Source organism: Palaemon carinicauda, chromosome 8 (genome assembly GCF_036898095.1).
Source record: "Palaemon carinicauda isolate YSFRI2023 chromosome 8, ASM3689809v2, whole genome shotgun sequence".
Taxonomy (NCBI): Eukaryota; Metazoa; Arthropoda; class Malacostraca; order Decapoda; family Palaemonidae; genus Palaemon; species Palaemon carinicauda.
The window spans coordinates 15,806,921-15,834,420 of NC_090732.1; the positions used below are offsets into that span (position 1 = coordinate 15,806,921).

Genomic DNA, 27,500 nt, shown 5'->3' on the forward strand with positions numbered 1-27,500 from the left:
CTGCAACCAATCCACACTCCATTCATGGATCATTTTCTTCACCAATACTTTGTACCTGACAAGCAGATTTCTCACATCACTCCATCCACAAAGATATCAAATACACAAGGAACACCTTCATCTTGACACAATTTCACACTGTTTACAACTTCTTCAGCTTCTATACTGCATGTCAACTTATTCTATCATAAATTCAAGTACAGCTTGCTACACTTTTCTCCTTAGCTTCTCTCACGCCTTTTACATAACTAACACTTGCTTATACAATACCACAATTCAAAACGGAATTCTATCATTTCTGGCCTGTACAGACATATGACAAAGGATTTACTTGGGTTGCTCAATGAATAAAGACAATAAACAATAAAACAGGACCAGAAGAGGTGGCAACTTCTGGCACTAGACTAAACCCATGGCAAAGTTACAAGATGCCTATCTCAAATTATAGACATTTTGAACAGTTTCTGAGACTAGTTACCAGTTCTTTCAATTTTTTTTGCTTTAACTGCAGCTCTTCTTTCTGTGTCTTGACTATCATTCCGAGTCGGAAAAAAAACATGCTAGTAATGCTGATCAAGTGTACTCTTTGTTTCATCGCATTAGTAATAAATGAAGGTGGTACATCTTTACCCTTTTCCAGTCTCATTATTCAGAAGTGAAGAAGATGGAAATTAAACCTTAGATGCACCCCAACACACAACTACCTTAGATGGGAAAATGGCCTTGGAATAATCAGGTGTTTGTGCTGCTACTGGAATCTTTTGACAATGACCACGCCATGCCTGACCTAGGTTAGCTAGTGCGAGCACCAATTAAGAAGAGATATCCTGGGTGAATGTTGTCTTATCCAACTCGAGTAACTGTATCTATGCTTGACCTGTCTACCATCAGCACCACCTACGGCAAAGCAATTACTGCCTGGGAACAATGCTGCCATAAAAAATCAATAAATTTCCAGCCTATAAACTTTTATTACAAAATGAAGAAGCCGTTAGAATTGCTCTTTAAGACAAATTTTTGTGGAGGCATAGGACCACTTCATGCCCACAGTTCCTGCTGAATTTTAATTCATCATAGCAGTAGGCATCTGGAACTCTTTACCCATGGGCTTGAAAGACCTGAGCATACACCCCCTCTCGCTAGTCACATTCACTTAGGACCACTAATTGTCACTCATTGGGTCTCTCCATCTGTTCTATTTTCATTTCCTCCCTGTACATTTATTTTGATGTGTGTTTTTATTTGCTTTTTCTTGTGTTATTTCTTTCTATTGTAATTTAATGTATCTCCCTTCAAAAGGGACGATGGGGAACCCAGCAAAGGTCGTTTTCGGAAAGCTACATTAATCTCCAGACCAACCTACATAGAGAAGTTCAGTACAATATCTTTTCTCTTTTATCATAATAAGTGAACTATCAGGTTTACTATGTGCCGTCTTTTTCCAGACACCATTAGCCAATAATATGTCACTATTTTCATCGGGAGTTGTAGCCCCATTATCTCCCCTCAAAAGGGATGATGGGGAACCCAGCAAAGATCCTTTTCGGAAAGCTACATTAATCTCCAGACCAACCTACCTAGAGAAGTACAGTACAATATCTTCTCTCTTTTTTCATAATAAGCAAACCCTCAAGTTTAGCATGTGCTGTCTTTCTCCCAGACACCATTGGCCAACAATACGTCACTATTTTCATCGTGAGTTGTAGCCCCATCATACAAATGAGGTCAACCTAGAGATGGATGTACCAGGTATCTTTCCTTCTGGTGACAAAGTGTGGTGCATAGAAACCCTTGGAGTGGAGGAACCAGTCACACAGGCTTGGGACTATGCTCCCTCCTGCATGTGCATGCGCACAGGGGATATAATCATGGGGCTGGGTCATCCTTTCCCTTCTTGCAACCTAAATGTCATGAGATGGAGAAAGGACCAGGGCAGTGCTCTTATGTCCCAAAAGGAATGAGAATGGTGAACGCTCACATTCTACCCTTACCTTCTCTACAGCACAGGGGCTTGGTTCTGCATAGGACTGCTCACCTGCTACCAATATGTAGCCACTCTCCTCGTTCCACAGGAGCAACCACTATACTGGGGGTGACCATTACTCAGGGAACACTGTAAATATGCACTAATACCCAACTACAGTACATAAGCATCACTACATGGTGAACACTAGCACCAAACAGGGGCGTCTGCAGAGCACTGGCAAATGGAGTTCCGGGAATACATAAAATGCTCCAACTTTTTAGGATAAGATAAACCCTTATCAGGCAACAACAGTTACAGATGATACTCTCGGCCAAGAAGATTAATAGAGAATGGACCAAGCTCTACTCTGGGCATTGCTCAGAGTCCTTCTCTTTGAAAGAGCATATACAACAGCTGTTACAGGGGAAAGACTGCAATCAGTCATGTCCCTACGAAAGGCACACAATACATGGGGATTCACTGGTTAAAAAGATTTACCACAGGTCTTACCTTTCTGGGAACTTTTTCATTAATCAGAATATGAGATCCTTAAGCAATCCCAGAAAAAAAAAAACACAAACCAAAGGGTCAAAATTAACCACAGCAAAGGTGAAAAATAAGGAGCAGCCTAAACATATTTTTTTACAAAGTGGCCAAATTCAAAAGATACTTGACTCAATCAGGCATCATAGTCCGATTCACTGTCATCATCATATTCTGAGTCATTTGCCTCTTCTGAGACACTTTCGAAGTTTATGGAGTGCTCAGTTTTATATTCTTTACTAGCACAACACTTGCAAAATCATCTATGCATGGTATTTGCAATCTTACAGCTGCATTCCTTTAGATTAAAAGATGCATTGGTACTACAGTCATAGATAATAACCATGATTAAATCAAGTGAAACTGCTGGACTGGGTAGATAAGAACCATGATTAAATCAAGTGAAACTACTGGACTGGTGATTAGCATGGGATACAGTATACCCTCTTTCGCAGCACTGCCAAATTATAGCAATCAACCTGAAGGGACTTTTGCGTATCTGCAGCATCTACAGTATTACTTAAAAATAGGCTCCTTTTATGTTGGTGATATGATTTTCAAGCTTAAGCAGTTATCTTTTTATGGTAAACAGTTTGGAATGGAGTTCTGCCATTTCTTTTAGACGAGTCAGCAACATATACCAGGAAGAACAGATAACCATTACTAATTAAGATGTTCTCAGATGCAGTAAGTTCCTAATAGCAGCTATACCTAATTCACCCTGTTTCATCAACTTGATTGCAGTAGGTTACCTTTGCCTTTGCCAAGGGAGCATGGAATAACATCAGCGGGAATCTGGTCTCCTCCAATGAAGAGGCAGTCATATTTATAGCTATTATTCTTCCATTCAGTCTCTTCCAGGTGATTTTGTTTTATTGTTAATGTTTCCAGCAGAAAAAAATGGATAACCAATTCATCTGTATCATAACTTTTTACTTGAATGTGTCACTTGTTCAGGTCCAAAGCCTGTTACTAGCCAGTATATAGAGATAACCATATTAACATGAGCTTCCTCTACAAGAATTCGGTGACTTCCATCAACAATCTTTACATTATCACTATGGTCTTGTGAGCATGTGAGTTTAACTAGCTGCTGCCTCTTTTCATGTTCAGGCTTCTTGGCAAATTGGTTGTAATTGTTAGCTTAACATAATGGCATATGGTTCCAGCTGATAAACCTACTTTGATATATGTTAATACCACATAAACCTCAAGCTCTATTAATTCAGAAATGACAGTTTGCTATTAATTGGACTTCTATGGATGATTTGAGCCACTGTACATTGTCAAGAAGTGTATACCTGGCCGATATCTTGTATGATAGATTTCATGAAGACTGATAGCTTGTATATCATCCCAGACTTGATGACTTTTCTCAATTCTCCGTGTTTATCAGAGGATAGTGTGAAAGGTCCTAGTTCCTATTGGTGTGCATATGAAGAGGTCAGCATCTGTGCATTCGTTACAATCATTCTGCATGCAGTCTTTCGGATGTATATGTTGGTTTTATCAAACTATGAATCTTTTCTTGACTGTCTCCAAGGTGATCACTTCTTTCTTCGTGTTGGTTAATATTTCCAGCCATACCTTCACCAACTTTAACAGTATTATGTATAGTCACCTTGTTGTCTTCCCATCATATACATCAAGGATAATCCTTAGAGAACTTTCTTATTCGAGTCTTTGCTATGGAGATTGCTCTCCTTTGTCTTCCTTGTAACTCTTAAATAAGTATGTTACAGATCTACTTTTCTAACTTTTCTTAAGAACAAGGAACTTCTGATAGCTCACTGCTTACTCTTTGCCTACTTAATTTATTTCTCCGCTTAAAATCAGCCAGAGAACATTGCATTCCATGGAGTCACTGTATTTTTACAAACATGATCACAAATTTAAAAAAAAAAAATTCTTTGGCTTCATCAGGTACGGTGGTCCACATATTCATAGTCACTGTATTTTAAAAGTATGATCAGAAATTTTCAAAAAAAATTTTTGGCTTCATCAGGTAGGGTGGTCCACATATTCATTATATGCCGCTGTGGGTAATTGGCATAATTTCAGTGAAACAAAGAATGCTGGGGTAATTTAGCTTCCCTCTCTGCCAGGATGAACTCCAATGGAAGCCAAATACTAAAAAGGCAATTGACCCGCAGCCTTCTCATTGATATTTTCCCTGTCTCCTCTAATTTGCATTAAGACTTTCTGTTGTGATTATCTCATCAAATGCATAATCTTCCACGGGTGCTGTGGCAATCATATGAAACTCTAGCACTACCTTTGGCCAAACGTTTTCCATGAACACGTTAACAGTACCTTTGAAAGCTGAAGTTATTAGTTTCAGGAGGCCAGATCCTTCCATGAGATTTCAAATGCTCTCAATGAATGACATAAGCATACATATAAAAATGGTGCTTTTCAAACACTTATAATTTGCATCACCCACGAGGTAAAGGCAACTATAACCAAGAGATTTAAGGAACAATTTTGTATGTAAATTTCTTCTCAGTACTGTTTGGGGTTGAAGAGGTGGCATCCATCATAGAAACAAAGATCTACTTTTCAGAGAGTCAATTTTTCTTAGTTCCTTCGATGTTGTCCTCATGTACCTCAACAGCACATGGTCATCTTTATAGTTCATCTGATTTCCTTCAACAATCTGCGTCAACCATTTAAGGTCACCTGAGGCCCCAGAAATGATACTAAAAGGTGTTTTGGCTCCTTTCCGTAGATGTTAAGTATGCATTAGTATTTCAGGTTGCATGGAATTCTTTGGATTCTTTAGTAGGGAAAAATCTTTTCAGGTGATAACTTTCATAACTTATGTTGTATACTTCAATTATTTTTTTCTAAGGCAAAATGAAAAAGGGAGATATTATAATGATGATAAATGCTCTAGTGGTTTGACCTTGAACAGCCTATACAGGGCAACATTGGAGTATATCATGGAGCAAAAATGAGTCATAAATATTTCATGATTTAAATCATATAAAATCCCATAAAAACTAAGATACCAGGTGGTTTCAGGCTATTGTAGCAGAAAGTGAGATCTAACTAAAACATGTGTTGCACTTATTGTCATTAAATTTCTGAACTAATATTTCCTCTTAAATAAGAATTTGTTCAAAGGTCCAAGAACGGCATCAACGAGTTTAAAAATGACAAACAACAAGCATAATATATGATATCGGATTAATATAAAGACAGCATGATCATCTGCAACAGCAACAAGTTGTGTTCAAGGCCAAACCACCAATTATGCAAATACTACATAAGCCAAAAGGTATTGGGTCAAAAGATCAACGGATATATTACAGTTCTGTAGTCAATATTGTGCCCATCAACTACCAATCTTAGCAATCTATTAGTTGAAAGTTGATGTATTAAGAATATATCAGGCTATTTATCAAAAAATGGACCGTAGATACAGACAGATCCTGCATCAGACAGGTCACTTTGAAGAATCAAATATTCTCTAGTGATAGCGTCTCAAATTGTGTTTGGTGCTTTAACTGACCTATATGCTAGTAGCTTTCTTTCCTTGATTTTTTAATAATTAAAAAATGACACGTACTGGTTTGAAATTTCAAGACAGAGAGGAATAAACTCAAATGATTCAGGTTAGCAATAAGTATATCGTACTCTATACGAAAGTGGTCCATGGGGCGAAGCTGGTGTAGCAGTTTAGGTTAGATTAATAATACGCCACATCATTTTATAAAGGTCAAAGGGAGTTAAGGAGGTTAGAGCCACACGGGATGGGGAGGACTATTCTGGTTAAGATAAGAGAATGTTTTTAACATTCCTACATATCCATACTTTTGGCAACTTTTTCTCGTCTTGCTAATTTCAAAGCAAGCAATCTTTTTTTTTCTGTGCTTCTCTTGTATTTTGAACATTTCATCCTTTCTTTGTATGTTTCAATTGTTTTTATAATTAGCTCATCTATAAACTAATTTCCCTTTTATAATTTCCTCTCCCCCAAATCTTGTTAGGTAAATAGAAGAGGGAACAGAAACAAATGGTTTCAACAACAGTAATGAGAAAAGATGAAAAACGAGATTAGCAGCCAGAAAAACTTGGTTCGTGTATTTATCATAAAATGATCTAGGTCGTTATAAGAAACTTTGAATTACACATTCCACTGATGGGTTAGTAAACCTATTCAGATAATCTGTGAATTCTAAATAGTTTAAGGAAGAGAAACGGTTACACATACGGATTTCTTCAACAGGAATACATAAGTATTTCCTCTGTACTTGCCAGGGTTTACACACACACACACACACACACATATATATATATATATATATATATATATATATATATATATATATATATATATATACAAAAAAGAAAAAAAACAACAGCAATAATAATAATAATAATAATAATAATAATAATAATAATAATAATAATGAAAGCTACCCATTTTGAAATATAGTTAATGTGATAAGAAGAAAAAATCACCAATATATTCATGCATGAATTTATGAGATTCGTTTGTTTTGATGCTAAACATTAACGTAATCCTGAAATGTGGTCACAAACATTTTTTGTTAAAAGTAAAATATACGATAAATCTTTAAAGGATTGGTACACTTAATTAATTGTTTTTAAAAACAGATACAAATCAGAAAAAGGGTAGACCTCCGCCGCGGCAGCTTATTTCCCGACCTTTTGCTCGACTTTGACCTTTGACCTTAACATGTATTAATTGGTGTGGATTTTCATACACATAAATATGAACCAAGTTTGAAGTCTCTGTGACAACGATGCCCAACCTTATTGCTGATTATGTGAATTGGACAATTTGCTTCATCGTGACCTTGACCCTCCAAAATTTAATAATTTTCAGATTTTAACATAGCATTCCCAGCAAGTTTCGTTACTCTACGATTAAAATTGTGGTCAGGAAGCTATTCACGAGCAAACAAACACACACACACACACACGCAAATTACAAACACAAACAGGGGGTGAAATTACCAGTTCATCTACTATCCACGAACAAATACTTATTTCGAATAGGATTTCTAGTAATTCAACTCACAAGTGAGTAATTGGTTCTACCGATTTGCCTACGTTAAAGTACAGATGGAACGGGAGAGATGCTATACTGATACAGAGCGTAGAGGTAAAAAGAGTTGGAAGAGCCAAGACTGGAAGAGGGGAAGCGAGGGGATTCCAGAATGAGGGTTCAGTAGACATCAGTGGACGCAGCTGGACACCGGACCGGCGTCTTTATGACATCTAATTTAACATCAAAGAGGATAGAGGATGGTCTTTGATATCGCCTCACTGACTGCCCTTCCTCACTCTTCCTTAGAACTGATCTCTCTCTCTCTCTCTCTCTCTCTCTCTCTCTCTCTCTCTCTCTCTCTCTCTCTCTCTCTCTCTCTCTCTCTCTCTCTCTCTCTCTCATGAATATTTGCCTCTAAAATGAGAGCAGTAAACTCCAGTTAAATAACTTAAAATTCAACGCAAGTACGACATAAACTCTTTTCTTTGTACAACGTATCCGTTAGAAAGTAAATAAGAAGTCGGATAAGCAACAGTAGACTCTACATCAATTATAATTTTTCTATGCTTTGATTACACTTCAGAGTTTCGAGAAACAAAACTATCTGAGACAAGATAAATACATCTTTTTCACATTTAGCAACCAACACAACTATGCTGCCATATCAAAAGCTTTTTTATTTTTATTTTTTTTTTTTTTTAGGTGAAAGCAAATTGTTAGAAACTAAACGCTTTAGTGACAATTCAAATCATCCACGTTACAAAGTAGGTTTAAATCATAGATTAGACCTGCGTCATGAATGAGTCAGAAGCAAGGGACAGTGACATTGCCCTATCAAGCTGGACAATGCCCTGAGACTGACCATATAAACATATGATCAACGCCCATGTCCCTATCCACCCAAGTTAGGACCAAGGAGGGCCAGGCAATGGTTGCTGATGACTCAGCAGATAGACTTATAGGGTCCCACAAACCCCCATCCTTAGCTCACAAGAATGGTGAGGTTACAGCGACTAAAGAGACAAAAGAGCTTGAGCGGGACTCGAACCCCAGTCTGGCGTTCACCAGTCAGTGACGTTACCACATCGGCCACCACTTTGTTGTAATTCCTATCAATACACTATCGAAAAAAATGATATATAGATATTTCCTTGAACAACGATATCAGCAGGATGAATAACTAAAGATAAAGGTCACATCTTTTTAGACGTATTTACCCGTAAACCTCTCTAAGCCTCTTACTTGATCATGTAAAAGGTCTCTCTCTCAGAGAATTAGTTTTGTACGGAACTAGAATTAAGAAATTGAAGCCGACGCCCACTACCTACGAGGGGAAATACATTTGAAGATTAAATTCAAACGGTGGATTTTTGTGGCTCTCTCTTTATTATTCATATTCTGAATGTATTCCGCGGTGGCCACTCGAAAATTAAATTTACGTGGATGAGGTTCCTCTTCCGGCTGCTTTTCCTGCCTAGCTCCCTTCTGTGCAGTTGCTTATTGCAGTATTTCCACGAAATCACATCACTATTTGCAACGTTACTCATGGATTGCATTTGCGCAAAATGAATTATAAAGACAGAAAATTTTGAGTGACAGTCGTAATATCAGATTATTTCCTCCCTAGAATGACAGTATTATTTATAATTAGATGGGCGCTCAGTAGAACGCAGATTTCTGCCGCAGAAGCTTATTTCTCGACCTTTTGCTCGACCTTGACCTTTGACAGGATGCTATAAGCCTTAGGGCTTCAACAGGGAAAATGGCCCAGTGAGGAAAGGAAATAAGAAAACTGTATGAGAAGCAATTAACAATCAAAATAAAATATTTAAAGAACGGTAACGACAACGAAATAAATCTTTCATATGTCAACTATAAAAACTTTAAAAAAAACAAGAGGAAGGGAAATAAGATAGAACAGTGTGCCCTAGTGTACCCTCAAGCAAGAGAACTCTACACCAAGACAGTGGAAGACCGTGGAGCCAGTGTCCGCAATCCCTAACTGTCTTTCCTTATGAGGACAAGATTTTTATATACCCAAGTAATAACAATCATAACTACATCGAGAAACACCGTAACTTAATTCCATCCCTGATTTCGGGAACACAATTTATTTTATTGGAAATACAATTTGAGTCTTTGGTATTAAAGTCGGGAAAGAGGGCGACGGAAACCTGATTTCCCCTTTGTGATGAGCCGACCTATTTATATACTAGTGGATAGTTATTTTGGAGGACTGTGCCATTGCGTTCCCGTTTTGGGGAACGTGAGCTCATTTCATAATAAATTCAACAGAATATTCACATATAATAACACTTTCTTTCTTTGTCAGTTGAAACATACGAACACACACAATATATATATATATATATATATATATATATATATATATATACACATATATACATATATATATATATATATATATATATATATATATATGCATCATATATCTAAATAATTATGTTTATGTTTACATGTAAATATACGCACAATGGCGTTATATATAGTACACTATACGCATACATACAAATACATAACCATGATTTGCTATGTGTATAAATAGGGATCCTACTACAAAAGAGTAATTAAAAACTAAACATGAATTTTAGATGAAACAGTGACAATATTAAAACAAATCCGAAACTTATGATATAATACCATTCCACGTAAATTCGATTTTCTTCATAATTCATTTACTTCTGCATACAACAGGGTTTCTGAATGTCAGGGCCTTTTTTTTTTAATAAAAATTCTTCACACGGATTTTCTTTCACTCCTTAAATCCCAAAACATGACACTGTATACAAAAGTATTTTTATTTAAACTTTCACCTTATTGAGCTGCTTATCTTTGTGACAATATTGAATTTCTTTTCGGTGGGCAGTTTGACAGAATTCCCTTTTGTTTCCTTGCAGTCTCACCTCAGTTATGACCATAATGCTAAAAGATTCCAGGACAATAATTTGTTTATACGTCTGTTTAAACAACAGGGTCATACTGAATATACCAATTTAGACTCACTCACTCTCTCTCTCTCTCTCTCTCTCTCTCTCTCTCTCTCTCTCTCTCTCTCTCTCTCTCTCTCTCTCTCTCTCGATATATATATATATATATATATATATATATATATATATATATATATATATATATATATATATATATATACGTTTACATCACAATTAACAAACTGGAGGACAAGGTAAGCCTCTAGTGCAGTGTAAAAAGGATGTCGTCTAGAGAAAATGTTAACGCAAACAACTCTCAAGTTATCCTTCGTTTAACATATATATCAAACCTGTGCAGGTGATGATAGAAATTAAAATTAAGTGAAGTAATCAAAGTGATAGATATTTGAGTAAGACTGAAGCGAGACTTTTTACCAGGCAATACGTTCCAATCAACAAAGAAAGTAGACTGAATATTCCTTATAGCAAAATGATCGCAAATAAATGTAATATATTACTTTACCTGAAATAAATACAATAAAAGAGTCACAAGTAAAGTTAGCAACATTGAGCATAATTTCACCAAGCAATATATGTGTATTCGCTAACTTGTCAGTATTTCAAATTAACTGTTAATACGATTTTAGTTACAAATAAGGAAACATAAAAAGGGAATCAGAAATTGCAAAGCTTCACCACTGTACAAGAAGTTGCGTAGGTACAATCAGATTCAATAGTTTGCCGACACTCGGTGGCTATTACCTTACGATGTAGAATAATGTTTATTCCATAGACTTTGGAGTTGAGATTGACTGGTTGATTTTAAGTTTTATTGGCATCCTGACATAGTAGGCCATTGTGGCCGATACCATTTACTACAATTAATAAAAAGAAATTCAATAAAGGTTTTCCTTTTTAAAGTTGAATAGCTTTCAGAAGACCTGCCTCTGAAATAAATCTAAAAATGCCAAGGATGGTATCACCGAACTTTTGAATGTTACTGTTCGGTTTCCTTCGTTACAGTAAGTTGCCATTTTCATTGAATGCACATCGGCAAAATCATCCAGAAACGTAAAAATGGAAAAAGATTCTGGATTCAAACCATGAATAGGATCACTAACAAATCTAGTCAATTGCTTTACTGGAACACTGTAGAATAATATAAACTTGGGTTTTCAAAAGCAATGTTGTTCGATGACTGATCGACAAACATGTGATGATATAATATATGTTCTTTGGCAGGGGTAATAATACTTTGAGAAGTGCCAAGACAACTAATACGATTAAAAGTGTTTATCCTTTTTGTCTTCATAACATACTGCATAATGCTGAGTCTATACCCCCAAAAATATTTAGTCTGCATTTTTAAAGAGACACCAATGCATTGTAAATTTTATTAAAATTAGTTTCAGGAATTTTATAACGATGGAGTTATGAAAGATCTTCCCAATTCTCCCCTTTTTCTTCGATGATTACAGGCTGGACCCTTAATAAAGGTTTACATCCATTATACATAATCTCCAGTCAAAGATATGTCATATCTCTACTACACCTCTGTATCTAACTGTTTTTATTGGATTACCAATTTTTCTCCCTTGGGTTTACCAAAACTATCAAGCCCTATATTTTATATAAAATTACATAAACTTGCCAGTCCACCTCTGATTTCTAACTTTCATACGTTTCTGGCCTGGAGATATATATTCATTTAAGCCTTAATATTTCTGTGTGATCAACATATTTTTCTCCCTTATTCAAAACCTCTATCTCTGTACTGCAAATCGAGCGAGGATCAAATTGATTTTCTTACCATACCATTCTAAAAACATATCTCCATTAAATTCAGAATGCTTTTCCTTTCTCCCCTAAAGATCAGCTTCCATTCGTTTCTTGTCCCTAGATAATTCTACATGAAACTGATTACCAGTTTAATCTGTTGAACTTCTGTCAGTCTTATATTATAATCACTTCTTAAATTTACTGCATATAATCATTTATATTTTATTAGCATTAAATTTCGGAGCCTTCCCCTTCCCAAACTATCTTAAAATACATGAAATCTTTCTGGTACATCCACCGATTTTACCATAACCTCTTAATCAATCGCCTTATGAAGTTTCCGTTACACTGTACTCTGATAGTCTTGTTAAAAAAAAAATCTTTATTATAAACATAAGGATATTGTGCTGATCCTTAATGAAACCCGAATCAAAAGATGAGTGAAATTGGCCATAAATATTGGTAAAGAATTAAGAGTTAAGTCCATAATGTGACGATACAACATTCTGGGCTTAACTTATCATGTATTTCATCCTCAGGCATTAGCACATTTCTCTTGGAATCTGCCATAAATATTCTCAAAATCCTAGGAACCACAAGAAATGTTCTTGCATTAACTGGTCCTGCGTTCACTTAATGTTCAGAACATTCATATCAAGAATTTCTTTCCTCACCACAAATGTTCTCAGATTCCACTCTTTGATCAGTGTTATACTTTCATCAGTCAATCAGTTAATTTTGAGCCTAGTTCCTCTATCAGATGTTCCTCTTCTCTTTCCATATCTAATGGTCAGTTTCCCTGATTACAAATACTGGGCAACTGGTCCACCCATCTGTCTTGTTCCCCTTTTCAAAATGTTTTACAAGAAAATTAAATGAAACTTCCAACGGGCCTCAGGCTTTGTCGGCTGAAATTCCTTTATATGTATGTTTAACGCTGTACTTCTTTCCCCACATTCTTTAGCCGTATCCTTGGCCATGTATATACAGTATTTACAAGTTTTTTTTATCGTTGTACTTTAATATTGACGCAAAGTTAGGTTTCGCCAGCCGCCTCTATCTTGAGCTATTAAATTAATACTTCTCCCTTCATTATCTCCTACTTCACGCTTCATAGTCCTCAACCATGTAGGCCTGGGTCTTCCAACTCTTCTAGTGCCTTGTGGAAGCCAGCTAAAAGTTTGGTGAACTAATCTCTCTTGGGGAGTACGAAGAGCATGTCCAAACCATCTCCATCTAACCCTCACAATGATCTCATCCACATATGGCACTTGAGTAACCTTTCTTATAGTTTCATTCCTAATCTTATCCTGCTATTTAACTACCAATATTCATCTGGGGACTTTGTTCTTATATCTACAAAATCTGTTGGATATTGTTTCATTGTTATACCACGACTCATATCCATACAGTAACACCGATCTCACTAAACTGATATACAGCCTGATTTTCATATGTAATTCCACGCGAATTGATTTCCAAATTTTACTTAACCTAGCCATTGTCTGATTTGCTTTTTTCAATTTTTCATTAAACTCCAATTCTAAAGACCCTGTATTAGAAATCAAAGTTCTAAATATTCAAATGATTCCACCTCATTAAACTTTCCCAGGATATTTCATCTTCCATTGCATATTACTATTAGTAGCCATTTATAAAGTGTCTATTGAAATCCCTGAAAATTTATTCAATTTTTTGTTTCTGTTTATTTTAAAATTCCGTCTTTATACTACAAATCATCTTATACTTACATCTTTCCTTCCGCTAATGTGAATTTTCTGTGAGCAGGCATCCAACCACGTTCTGCCTTAATTTGGTAGGCCTAATGGCAGTAACTTTCCGTATCTTCCTTCCAACAACATTAACCTACTCTCTTTTAGTTCATGTTCCCCACATAGGCTACCTCTTCACATTTGTTGATTGGATTTCCCATTCACTCTTCACATTTCCTCTTACTGTATTTCTGTTTCATCTCCTCCAATTCTTCCACTAAAGCTGCATTTTCCGTTACTAGCCATCCCAGTTGCTAATGAATCATCTCAATTTTCAAATATATAATTTCTCTATATCCTCTTGGTATAGCTAAGAAAATTTTCTCTAGTCTATGGCCGAGTAACTAAAATTAATCATTTCAGTGTCTTGGCCTGTTTCCATTTAATCTTCTTTAGTGCACACATAGCACAATGGTTTTCTTTTTCATCTTCATCAAACCATCTACTTCATCCACTACCCACCACTTAGCTGATGTCCAGATGCTGCTTGAGATCCTGTTTGGCAGGATCTCAAGCAGCATGTCTCTCAATGCCAAGAGGTGTCGATTACGAGGAAAATCTCAATTTTATGGCTTCCAGGAATCTTAAGCGAGGGGGATGGTGACAACATATTTCTTATTCTAAATTTTCATATAATGTCCTTATAGTAGGACAATTAAACCATGCAGGTGTCACTCTCCCCAGGAAACTTCAACAACTAATACTCCCTCACCTTTCAAAACAGTCAGAAATTACACTCTTAAGTCAAAACAAGAAAAATGAGCTACTGTCAATAAAGAAAGTTCAAGCAGGCAGTTAGAATTTGTTCAATCTCAAAGAGACTGTAAATGGCAACTGTAAAACAAGCAAAGAATTATCACAAAGGGAATGGGATAGTGGGCCATTCTTAGCATTTCAAAGCAAAACTGCAGGTCAGGTCCGAATACCCCAAACTGAGAGAAAGTGGTTGAATATTCATTTTCTGAAATAGAATATGAAGTCTGGATTAATATTAAGTTATATTTTTGGGGAAAATAGCTTTCCATTGTAAGTGTAGATTTTCATCAAGCCTAGTACCTATCGCAGTGGCTTATTGTGATTAACTATATTTATTTCACAACAAGAGATGTGTCATGGCACATCTCCAGTCTTCTTACTTTCCTGAAGCTTACAAAGAATCGACTTAAGAAAAGGGATGTTACTCCGTTCAGGGGTACGCCGCATATTTTATTCAAATAAAACTTGCACAAACCCCTGAAGCGTATTATAAAGAAATAGAAAAAAATTAAACCAATCTTCATTCAATATGATAACCACAAGGAATATGTATTCAATTACAATACCTGATATAGACTGAAAAAAGATAATCAACAAGAAGTATGAACGTAGGACCCGGATTTTTTTTTTTTTTTTCCAAAGTGACCGAAATTCCAAGTCTTCAAATTAACACATGAAACGAAAAGCGTGGCTGCCCACCCGCCTCCCCACTATTTAGAACAATAGAAATTCACTGCCCTTTTTTCGGCTCATCAGCTTAATAAAATCTGATTTCATTATTCAAATCGGTGCAACCATATGCATTTAATGTACGTCACAAAGAGCAATACCTTTTGATTTGGTGTTGTTGATGTTCTTGAAATATTTCATTTTGATTGTTTGTTGCTTCTATTGTAGTTTGTTTATTTCCTTATTTCCTTTCCACACTGCTATTTTTTCCTGTTGGAGGCCTTTGGGCTTATGGCATCTTGTTTTTCCAACTAGGGTTGTAGCTTAGTTCGTAATAATAATAATAATAATAATAATAATAATAATAATAATAATAATAATAATAATAATAATAATAGGAGATATGAATGCTGATTCAAGAAATGTGTAATGTAAACCTCCAATGAAACTTTAAAATCAATATCTAATTTGGTCTTGAAATAAATAGAATGGAATAAATTTGAATATAAACATGGCAGTCGTGAAACAAGTAAAAAAATGGCCCACGTTATTTGGTTAAATATATTCAGCAGAGCTAATGAAATATTTAGCATAAAGCATTCGCAGCCAATAAATTAAGTAATATTAGTGAATAAAACCACAATCATAGCCATCTATTTTCACTCATAAAGGCATTTGGTTTGCAATGCAAAGAAAAACGAGTAGAACTAAATACAGACATTTACCATTGAATACAATAGCTCACCAGAAACATCAACATGGCACTTGGTCCACATGTTACAAAGGCAAAATTAACCATCAATTCTCTCTCTTTGTCAACAAAATTGAAAAACGAGTGTCATTATATGCATGAATTTGAATGGCATACATCTAATAACAACATAATTGTACGAACATCCTATGGATTCTAATTCATTAAATTCCAAAGGCTTCGTTAATTTCCCAAACGTATTCTCACGTGCCACAAAAGAGGCAATAATTTTCCCCCACTATTTGTTTTGTTCTTTTCTTCACGCGAACGCTATTGTCTCCACCCATCTCACTCCTTCGCCATTGGTCATTGTCGCAACAGCAATCAAAAAAGTTGCCAAAGGCCTCCTCAGCGTTAGAATTTCTCGCTACACCGAAAAAGCCAAGAAAAGACGCAGGCTTCTCTTTACTTCCTTATTCATTAGGAACAATTCTCGCCGAAGGAAAAATGGAAAAGGGCGAAAAAGAACGATCCAGTAAAACGAATAGGAGAAGAGAGATGGAGAGAGATAAGAGAGATAGAGAGGGAGTCAAATCACGCATCAGCAGAGAGCGAGTGTGCGAGAGGAAATGCCTTCATTAGTTGGCCAATTAGATTTCCAGGCGTCAGATATCCCACTAATGAGCGACCGAGAGGCGGACAAGCGCGAGCTCAAGACGTGTGGATGCCTCTGATTGGTCAGGCGATATCTGCTGTAGAGAACGCCTCTTCGGACGTCCTCTTTCCTTCTCTCTCTCTCTTTCCCTCATCACGATAATGATGATATGGATCTCCTCAGCACCTGATACTATTTACTCATTGCTGATTTATAAATTTGATGTACCTTATGGATATATTATTATGAAGAGATTTTTAAAAAAATTTCCAAACAAAATTTTGATAAAAAAGGTTTAAGAAATAGGCTAATGTATTGATTTGGTCGTGTTATTCCTACTCATAATATAGATGAAAGTACTCTCACACTACTTCTTCTTACCTAACTTTCTCAGACTCTTCTTTATGGCCCAAGAAGAGAATGAGGGGAAGAAAAAACGAAAAAATAATCTGATAATAAATGTTTCACATGTTAGAGGAAGAGACTATGCTGCCAATATGAGACAAAATATGATAAATAAGAACAATTACCGGTCACAGCCAGAAGAGCATAGAAGAGTTAGCAAAAAAAAAAAAAAAAAAAAGGAAATTAAAAAAACAAACATTACTTTAAATGAAGTTTTATCATCTTTTTTTCGGCATTCAAAGTTCTGAGAAATAAAAATGAAAAGTTTGGAAAATTTTCAATTTTTGCACCAAACATCAAAGTTAGCTAGTTCACTGTAGGACAAAGGCCTCAGACATGTCCTTCAACTCATGCCTGTTCATGGCCTTTCTATGCCAATCTATATCCGTAAACTTTCTCAATTTGTCAATCCATCGTCTTCTCTACCTTCACCTGCTTCGTTTGCAATCTCTAACAACTAATTTTGTTATATTTTTTTTCCATCTATCATATAGAAGAAGATCTGAAGAATGTAGATTGAAAAAATGTAGTTATTAACACTAATGGGGAATACTTGAGATTTACAGATGACATTGTTCTATTCAGCGAATCATGGGAGGAATTGAAAAAGATGATGGAAGATTTGAATAGAGAAAACAGAGATGTAGGACTGAAAATGAATATGAGTAAAACTAAGATAATGTTCAATAAAAATGTAGAGAGGTAATTAATAAGAGTTATGGGCGACCCTCTAGAAACTTTTAATGAATATACATACTTAGGATATATAGCAAGTGTTTCCGAAGGACAGCCGAACGAAATTAAAAGAATGATAAGCAGGGGATGGATAGCTTTAGTTAAACGAAATGAGACTATGAAAAGTAAAACGCCACTCTCTCTATAAGGAAAAATATTTAATCAGGTGGTACTACTTAGGCATCAGAAACTTACAGCCTTACTAAAGCCTTAGAACATGAGCTAGTTGCAACTCGATGAGCCATGGAAAGAATAATGATGCGATTCATACGAATAGACAGAAAAAGAGCAACATGAATACGAGAGCAAACTAAAGTAGGAAAAAAAAAAAAAAAGACGTGGGCAGGACATGTAATGTGAATGACAGATGATAGATGGACAAAAAGAATAACAGAATGGGTTATAGAGATTGCAAACTAAGCAGGGGAAGGAAAATTTGCGGGTATAGACTGGCATAGAAAGACCATAAACAGGTGGGAGTGAAAGGACGTGTCAAACTTTTGTCCTGCAGTAGATTAGTTACGTCTGATAATGATGATTATATATATATATATATATATATATATATATATATATATATATATATATATATATATATATATATATATATACATATATATATATATGTGTGTGTGTGTGTGTGTGTGTAAGTACATAGAAATGTGTGCATTATATCTTTCAATAACTTCGTTTTTTAATATGTTCTTATATAGAACTTCTCTATTAATGATATCGTAAAGATTCAAGTTATCAAAGGCATTCGCTAGTACCAATTACTTAAGCAATTTGATATCGATAGACTTCGAATAAATTTCAAATTATTACAAATTAAGGGATTTGTTGCAGGAATATGTCAATGATGTTTTTAGATAGAAGTGAAGTAATTGCGTAATTTTTTTGTTTTATTACAAGTAATTTACAAATCCTTCTTAAACTGAAAGCTCTTTAGAAATAGGAGAACTCTATGAAAAAAATGACTATATTTCTGTAGAGGGGTATTTTACGGTTCTGCATAATATACCTCCAAGAATACCCTGTCCTTAGTAATATTATGCCCGACCAAGTAGTCCCTCATCACCTAGAGTTAATTTCTACAGCAAATTTGATGGCTTTGTACTTAGTTCCCATTTGTTTCTCTCTACAAACTTCGAGGTCTTTTTTTACTCAATCCTTGCTCTTTACTCCTATAACTACTACAGCGTTCTTCCGGGTAGAATGTGAGGAATACTTAAGAACCTCTTTTTCTCTTGCGGGAGAAGTAGTGGGCCAACTCTTCTCTTCGTTGACGTCCTGTGGCTTAATGCCCTGCATATGTATACAGTATATTCTGTCTTTAGTGCATTAGAACTCAAGTGAAGGCGTAAAAGAAAATATATTAGCATCTATTCAGCAGCTTTTGCTGTGCCAGAATATCAATCATATTAATTTTCCACGCGTGTCAAGAGGTATTCTCTCTCTGCTTCTCGTCTAAGGAGGAGCTCCTATAAGAAGAGGCTTCAGGGGTTAGTTTATATTGAAAAGTGGATGCCAACCCCCTAGACTTTAGCTCAGGACTCTCTTCCAGCCGTCAATTTTCCGAGTGCTTCTAATGTGTCCAGTGTTCCCCGGGTCGGACCAGTTTGGGTTTTCATCCCCCTTCCTACAACTATGAAAAATTTTCACCTCTCACATATACGATCTACTCCTTAAATACGGGCTGCATTGCCAGAGCCCGTGTCCAACGTTACCAACTTGTGGGGAAACCGCATCGCATTGTCGTGTCGGGGCCAACTGACGTTGCACAGGTAGCACTTTGGAACTCGCGTTTCCAAATCATAGCCATATAAAGTTTCAAATTTTGAATCTGATCTTAAAAAATCATAGCCTTATGACGTTTAAAATTTGGAATCTGATCTTCAAAAATCATAGCCATATAACGTTTCAAACTTTGAATCTGATCTTCAAAAATCATAGCCATGTAACGTTTCAAATTTCGAATCTGATCTTCAAAAATCATAGCCATATAACGTTTCAAATTTTGAATGTGATCTTCAAAAATCATAGCCATTTAACGATTCAAATTTTGAATCAGATCTTCAAAAATCATAGCTATATAACGTTTAAAATTCTTAATCTGATCTTTAAAAATGTCGAAATTATTCCAGGTTATAGTTCGGAGAAAATTCTTCATAAAATAACGTTAATGATATAACACCGCAGGGTGTAAAATTTCTATGATGACACCATTCATAAGCAGTATAACTATTCCCAGTTGAAAGTCTAATGAGAAGAAATATTTCTATAAGGAGAATTCTTGAATGAAAAGACTCAACTTCTTCGAGGTTCAAAATTTTGTAAAAATTCTTCCAGCGTTCCTGGAAAACGATAATTGGGAAACCTATTTGAATCCCAAACAATCACAAGATGAGGATGTCAACAGATAATCTCATCATTCAGTTGTGGTTCTCAAGTCTTCAACTTCCTTCTCATATCTTTAGAAACGCCAAAAGCAAAATCCACATTTGTATCTACATTCGCAAAAATCTATATCATCATTTGTCCCTTAGTTCACATAAGGCTGATCTGTACGACTGAATAATAAAATAATAAATAATTGTGGTGGTTTAATCTTCGCATTACAACTGTAATGATCCAAGTATTCTTCTCCTAACAAGACATTTCATCGTTTAACTGCACCAATTTTTCTACTAATATATATATATATATATATATATATATATATATATATATATATATATACACACACATATATATTGTCACTCCCATAAAAGATACGAAAAGGAACTATCATAATATAAAGGGACAAATAAACCCAAACCACAACATACAAACCCCAATCAGCGTCATGAAATCTAAATGTAAGTGACTAATGGTGCACAACTGGTATGTTGCAAGGGTGCCTGGGTGGGTCATGTCCCCAATGTTGTTTTGGGAGAGTGAAGAAAAACTGCAGATAATTTTGAAAGTGACAGTTTGCGTAAGATGAATGTCGAGGATAAAAGTTAACAAAAATAAGATTTTAAGGGTAAATGGAAAGCTTAAAGATTAAGCATTAAATGTTAATATTGATTTTACAAGAAAATAAGAGGGCGATTTTCAAGGTATGTGTGAATAGATACAATATCTCGTGATAAGACGTTTGTAAAGGTGATTAAGAAACTTGAGTGACACGAAAAACGTTGGATGGGTGGCAAAATAAATGAGAGGAAACGTTAATTGTTGATGAAACCCAAAATTGGAAATGATAGATTAACGAAGCCAACACTCTTTCATGGAGATGAAGCATGGGCATTGAATCCACACGAAACAGAATAAGATGAATCTGTTGAGATGAACTTCTTCCATAGCATACTTGTTGCAAGAAGCATTGAAAGGGTGAACAAAAATTAGTATGGGTGAAAGGATGGGTGAGAGAGTTTTGATATTCCCTTTTTTCATAAGAAAATATTATAACTTGATAATGAGGAAGAGGAAGAGAGCAAATCGGTTATAAATCCAAGGATTACTAAGAAGAAAAGAAATTCTTCTCACGAGCTCAAAGGAACACTGACCAAAAATGTACTTGCAAATAGGAGAGAGAGAGAGAGAGAGAGAGAGAGAGAGAGAGAGAGAGAGAGAGAGAGAGAGAGAGAGAGAGAGAGAGAGATTTTGACAAAATAAAAGATAAAGAGATGAGATGTGAGTAGGAACATTAATTAAATTCAATCCAATAGATAAGAACAATACTCAGAAATGGAACGCAGAAGTCTCACATGAAACTTCAATAACTACGATAAATAAAGTATTAACGGCATCTAAATAATACACCTTATTTCTAAAGGCAGTTAGCAATATAAATAGACCATACACATTAGAAGCAAACTTACAATAAGCTATAGGTTACTTTAATATTCTACTTCAAAATAACTGAAGAACTTGACGCAAGAAGAGATATGGAAATTTGGGAAAACAACTGTGTCTGGGAGGTTACCAATAGAGCCAAGTGACAGGATCCCAATTTGTGCAAGTTCTAGAGATTAGTGTTAAGATTTTCTGGGATATGGCCATTTGAATATTATCCCAATCAATGTTCATCGCATTCAAGACTCTATATCATTCGTGTCTTATTTAAAATTTTAAATATAACGTGAAATAACCGAAATTATTTTAGAAATATCTAACTTGAGGTTCACCAGTGACTGATTGTTATTGAACATTTGTGTGACAAATGTATTATTATATGAAAATGTCAGATATAAGATTGCCTTGATTTGTAGACCTTGTAATTCATAATCAATTACATAACGACAAATTCTTTAATAATGTGTCTAATGACCAAATAATACTGTAGACTATTTATTAGCCGAAATAGTCTATAAATCCAAAACACATACTATGAGCATAAAAAAGTTTTCAGGAAGAGGAAGTCACACTAAAATTCAAAGGCCAATTTTGATATGGCTTTCACACAACCGTATACCTGAGAAGACAAAGGCTCTATTACACGTCCTCTAATTAGATAAAACGCTACATATAATCAAATCCCTTTTCTTATTACTTCCAGGACATAAAGGATGAACATATAAACAAAGCCACTCCTACACCTTCTAAAACATAGCAGACACCTCACACGTCTCGACCTGTCGACCTAACCGCGCCTGGAATCCTCGCTGCTCGGAAGAAAGAAGCTGGTGACTGGTACAACACATGAACATACGCTACCGGGGTCTAAGCGATGTCAGGCAGTGCAGCCAATCGCAACTACGGTCTACCCCAAAGCAAAGCCCTTCAAGAGAAGGCAACCGGACTTAACCCATACAAATCGGAAAAAAGCACGTTAATAGAAGTGTAAAAGATATTAAAGTCGGCTATAAATCAATGTAATGAGACAGAGAGCAATTCTATTGTCTGTATTTGAAAGTAAGAATGTTCTACTATTCTCATTGCGTGGTATTATCGCAACTAGCTCTACGAAGAATGATGAAAGGTGGATAAGTACATAAGAAAGAAACCCTGAATTAAAATAAAATCATCTATGCGGAGAGATCTTATAGACTAAATTTTAACAACTTACTACACTGAAATGAATTTGATCTATAATCTTTTATGATCATATATCCTTCAGTATTCTGATGACTATATGACTTTATCACAGCACATTTTTTGCTATACTTCGAAAAAAAAAGTAATTCAAATAATCTCCTCGAGAAATTACTGATAAATGTATCCAATTTAGAAATACTTCTTGTTCAACAAATACTTCAAACCTCAGTTACCAGTTCGAATTCAGCTTGTATAAAATGTTCTAATTTCCTTGAATATTAACAAAAGGCAGTAAATACCAGGCAAAATTAGAATGTTCCATTGTTCTGAGTTATGCTTACTCATGCAATGACTGGGCGCTCCTGCGAGTTATAAAAAGACTTGAAATAAAAGAAAATTCTTCATAGAAACAAGCAGTCAAAACATTAAAAAGAAAAATGTTACCATTATCGTATTCTGTCCTCCACCAATGTACAACAAATACCTAGGGAAAATAAAGACGCAACTGCTCAATTGATTAGAAGTAAATTATTAATCATACTTTAACATTTAAGGAAAAACATTTCATCTCTACAAGAACATTAAAGTACATTATAAGGAAGAACATGCCTATCGGTATTAAATAATGAATACAAGATCAAAGTTAATTTTCTATTGTTAAGTATTTAAATTACCCTGAGAGAGAGAGAGAGAGAGAGAGAGAGAGAGAGAGAGAGAGAGAGAGAGAGAGAGAGAGAGAGAGAGAGAGAGGCCCGAATAACTAATATAGAAAAGGGAAAAGTATCTAATGTATGCACTTGATAGTAAAATAATTCTACTCTAATACTGTACTAATAATTGAGATTAATATCAATATCAACTTGAGGTTGATATAAAACCAATTACTTCTTGTAGTTAAGGTCTTCTGTTATGTTCATGGGTAAAGCTCACGAAAGCACCCACAGATTTTTATATGTTGAATTTCCTTTTTTTTTTCACTGTCATCATATATACTGTATATCCTTGCTTATTTTCAATACGTCAATACGCTGTGACTGCTTATAACTACTGCACATGACATTACTTTCAACTTATGATTAAGAAGTCTGGTAAGTCAATTTACTTTTAGGAGACCAATCTCTAACATTAAATCTGACAACTCAACAATAACTTTAAGCATACTATTTCTATTGCTATGGAGAGAAGATAGAAAGAGCCAGATATCTAATTCAGTAAACCAACGAAATAAATGTTAAGGAATGAAAAACCTTCTTACATGTGTAATTGATCTGAGCCAATAATTCTTGCATTTACAGCTCATGCACAGTATATATATATATATATATATATATATATATATATATATATATATATATATATATATATATATATATATATATATATATATATATATATATATATATATATATATATATATATATATATATATATATATACAATGCATCGTGGGCCGAGTACCAGGAAGTCAATGAAAACTTGGAAATATAGGCTTATTCTTGAAACGAAATTGATTCATTACAGAAGCTGAAGGGCTTACAATAATCCTAACTTTATGGAACGGCCTTTGGTTTATGCTTTGGGCAATTGTTTGGAGTACGAACTACTTACGTAAAACAAAACCTTCCTAATGAATATTTTCTGCCAGGTTTATTAAATGCCATTCACGGAAATTAATAATAATAATAATAATAATAATAATAATAATAATAATAATAATAATAATAATAATAATAATAATAATAAAATCTGATGTTCGCTGTCCTATGATCCACGCTAAATGGAGGACTTGCCAACAAGGCAAGTATCACTCAGAGCAGCATAATCTTGCAAAATTTATGTCTTGATAACAAATAATGTTCATATTTAGTATAAAACATGGGAGAAGGAAAGGTTTACAATACGCTATCAAGCTCAAACGCAGCATACTCACCATTCATGCATACATAACAGTAACAGACACCGAAAATCAGAGGAGAAAAAATATCAAAGCTCAAAAAACCAGGAGGAGAGGGGCAAGAAGACTGCAGAATCATTGAGTTTCTCCTAAACAAAAACTAAGCCGCTTTCTCTTAAGCGCATCTCTAAATCCTTTAGGACCTCGTAACCGCATCTTCAACTCACCTGAGGCGGCTTAAGCGGCCTTTAACTCCACCGGAAACTCGTAAATCCTATCGTGAAACCCAACCGCAACACTTTAACTCCATCAAAAGCTTCTAATGTGGCCTTAAAGTGTATCGCAACTCCCTTCTCTCCCCCTCCCATCCCCCAACTACTCCATAAAACTCCCCCACCCAAATTCATTCCTTTAAAAAAAAAACCTGCCACATACCCAAGGTATCCCTTCCCTCCAATCCCAATCATCTACCTCCAATCCTCCCTTAACACACCCACACACACACACACACAAACACACACACACACCTTTCCCCTTTCATTTTGATATATCATCGATGTCGAATGTGCTCGCGTTCCTGCCTTGTCTTCGGTTTACTTTTCACGAACTTTGAACGTCAGGAAATTGTCGCAGGTGCTTCGCTATTCTCTCATGGATGCAACAGTTGAAATGAGTTTGTGCTTATTGAGGGCTGCATTATTTATGATTACTCTTTCATAACCATTAATGTTAATTACGTACATATGTTTTATCGTATTAACACTGAACTTTATATTATTGGTATTCTAACAGTTCGTGGATTTTCCGTTTGTCCTTGTTTATAATAAGGATAATAAATTGAGGATAAAGATAGAGAATGGCTCAAAAAACAATAGGGAAGCCTTATATAAGACCATAAGAGAGAAATCAGTAAAAAGACCCAGAGAGTTCATGTGACGACATAATTGACGACTGAAATATAATATAAAAAAGTGTGAACTGTAGCCATAGAAATGTTAGAGAGAGAGAGAGAGAGAGAGAGAGAGAGAGAGAGAGAGAGAGAGAGAGAGAGAGAGAGAGAGAGACATTGTTAGACTATGTATAAAATGAATTCCAGCAGTAGGCTTGCTTACCGATATCATGTATATACAGTAAAACTTCATGATTCCAAATAAGTTGTAGCTTCTGGTCATGTAAAGATGAGTACATCTCATAACTGTACGTAATTAAATTTGATTCTCAATTTTATAAAGCTGTGTCATTTCATCAAAATCCTGGCAATCCACGTTGAAAAATATGACGAAGATAAGAGAGAATCTTCAAGCTGAATCTCAAGAAAATTAATGATATAAAATACATATCTATTCACTAAAGGTAGTCTAATTATCTGATTATTGCCCAAAGAAGCTTTCTCGCTTACCCTGTTGGCCTCACGGGTTTCATTGTAAGTGAAAATTAGAACTAATTCTATTCAGTGTCTGTTACGGTCTTTTCAATACAAGGCAAGGGCGCGAACTTGCTCCCACAATAGAAAAATAATTTTCCGAGCTTTGATAGGTATTTTTCTGGGCCCCGAAGATATTCCAAGTTGCGATCTCTGATATAAGGGTCCCTACCTTTAGGTCCACCATGCTACGGACCTGGTCCACGGTGGGACTTGAACAATGTTATAAGAAACTGTACTAACTTCGCATTAATTCGACGAAATTTAAGGATTTTTCTTTCGATGTTATCAGAATTTTCTCCAACACTATTAATAGTACAAGCATCATCATTATCAAGTAAATAATTGTACATATATTCTCCTCTTTATTGTCTTTAATTACACCCATACCAATACTTTCCTCCAGTTTGACAATAAGTCAAATAAACAACTATACAGACAGTCAGACACCCATATTACTTTTGAACAACGATTACAAATAATAAGATATCAAAATTAATTTTAGTCTGTCCTAATTTCCTTGAAAGTATTTCAAAATTAACCTTAAAATGAAGCCAAACTATCAGGAATCGGTTATACGGTTTTCAAATATGATGCTTTCTAGAAAATTTACATTTTACATTAACACGAGGATTTCAATATGAATTATATGATAAAAAAAAAAAGGATTTATACGATGACGGGAGAAGAGCAGCAACATGAATAAACGCAGAGATGACGAGAAAGGATTAATGCAAGTACGCAGAAGGGAATGGGGGAAAAATTGCGGTGGAATGGTAAGAACGATAAAAATGACACCAAAGTAGAGAAAAATAAAATCTCATGTTTGGACGCACTTATAGCAAACAGTCAAAATCATCGTTATACGAAAAACAAGCTGAAATAAAGAGGCTATTTGCAGCGCTTCCTTATTACAGAGGGGCTCGTATAGACAGAGCTGAGTTGTAGTAGTTGGAAAAAATATAATATATACATACACATACGCACGTGTATATATATTAATACACACACACGCATATAAATATATATATATATATATATATATATATATATATATATATATATATATATAGAGAGAGAGAGAGAGAGAGAGAGAGAGAGAGAGAGAGAGAGAGAGAGAGAGAGAGAGAGAGAGAGAGAGAGAGAGAACAATACCATCGCATTCAACTCATGACAAATAGATTGGAAACGCACCTGTATCCCAGATCCCGAAGACGTCTTC

The 27,500-nt window shown here is 35.2% G+C and overlaps 1 protein-coding gene across 1 annotated transcript in view; it reads right to left on the bottom strand.

The window, feature by feature from the left end:
• The window catches only part of LOC137645676 (protein-L-histidine N-pros-methyltransferase-like), a 201,352-nt gene that overhangs the window by 41,922 nt on the left and 131,930 nt on the right, over positions 1-27,500 (bottom strand). The window contains exon 2 of the mRNA XM_068378520.1: positions 27,473-27,500. This exon is cut by the window's right edge and continues 350 nt beyond it. Coding sequence (XP_068234621.1) covers positions 27,473-27,500 — 28 coding nt within the window. The remainder of the gene's footprint in view (positions 1-27,472) is intronic.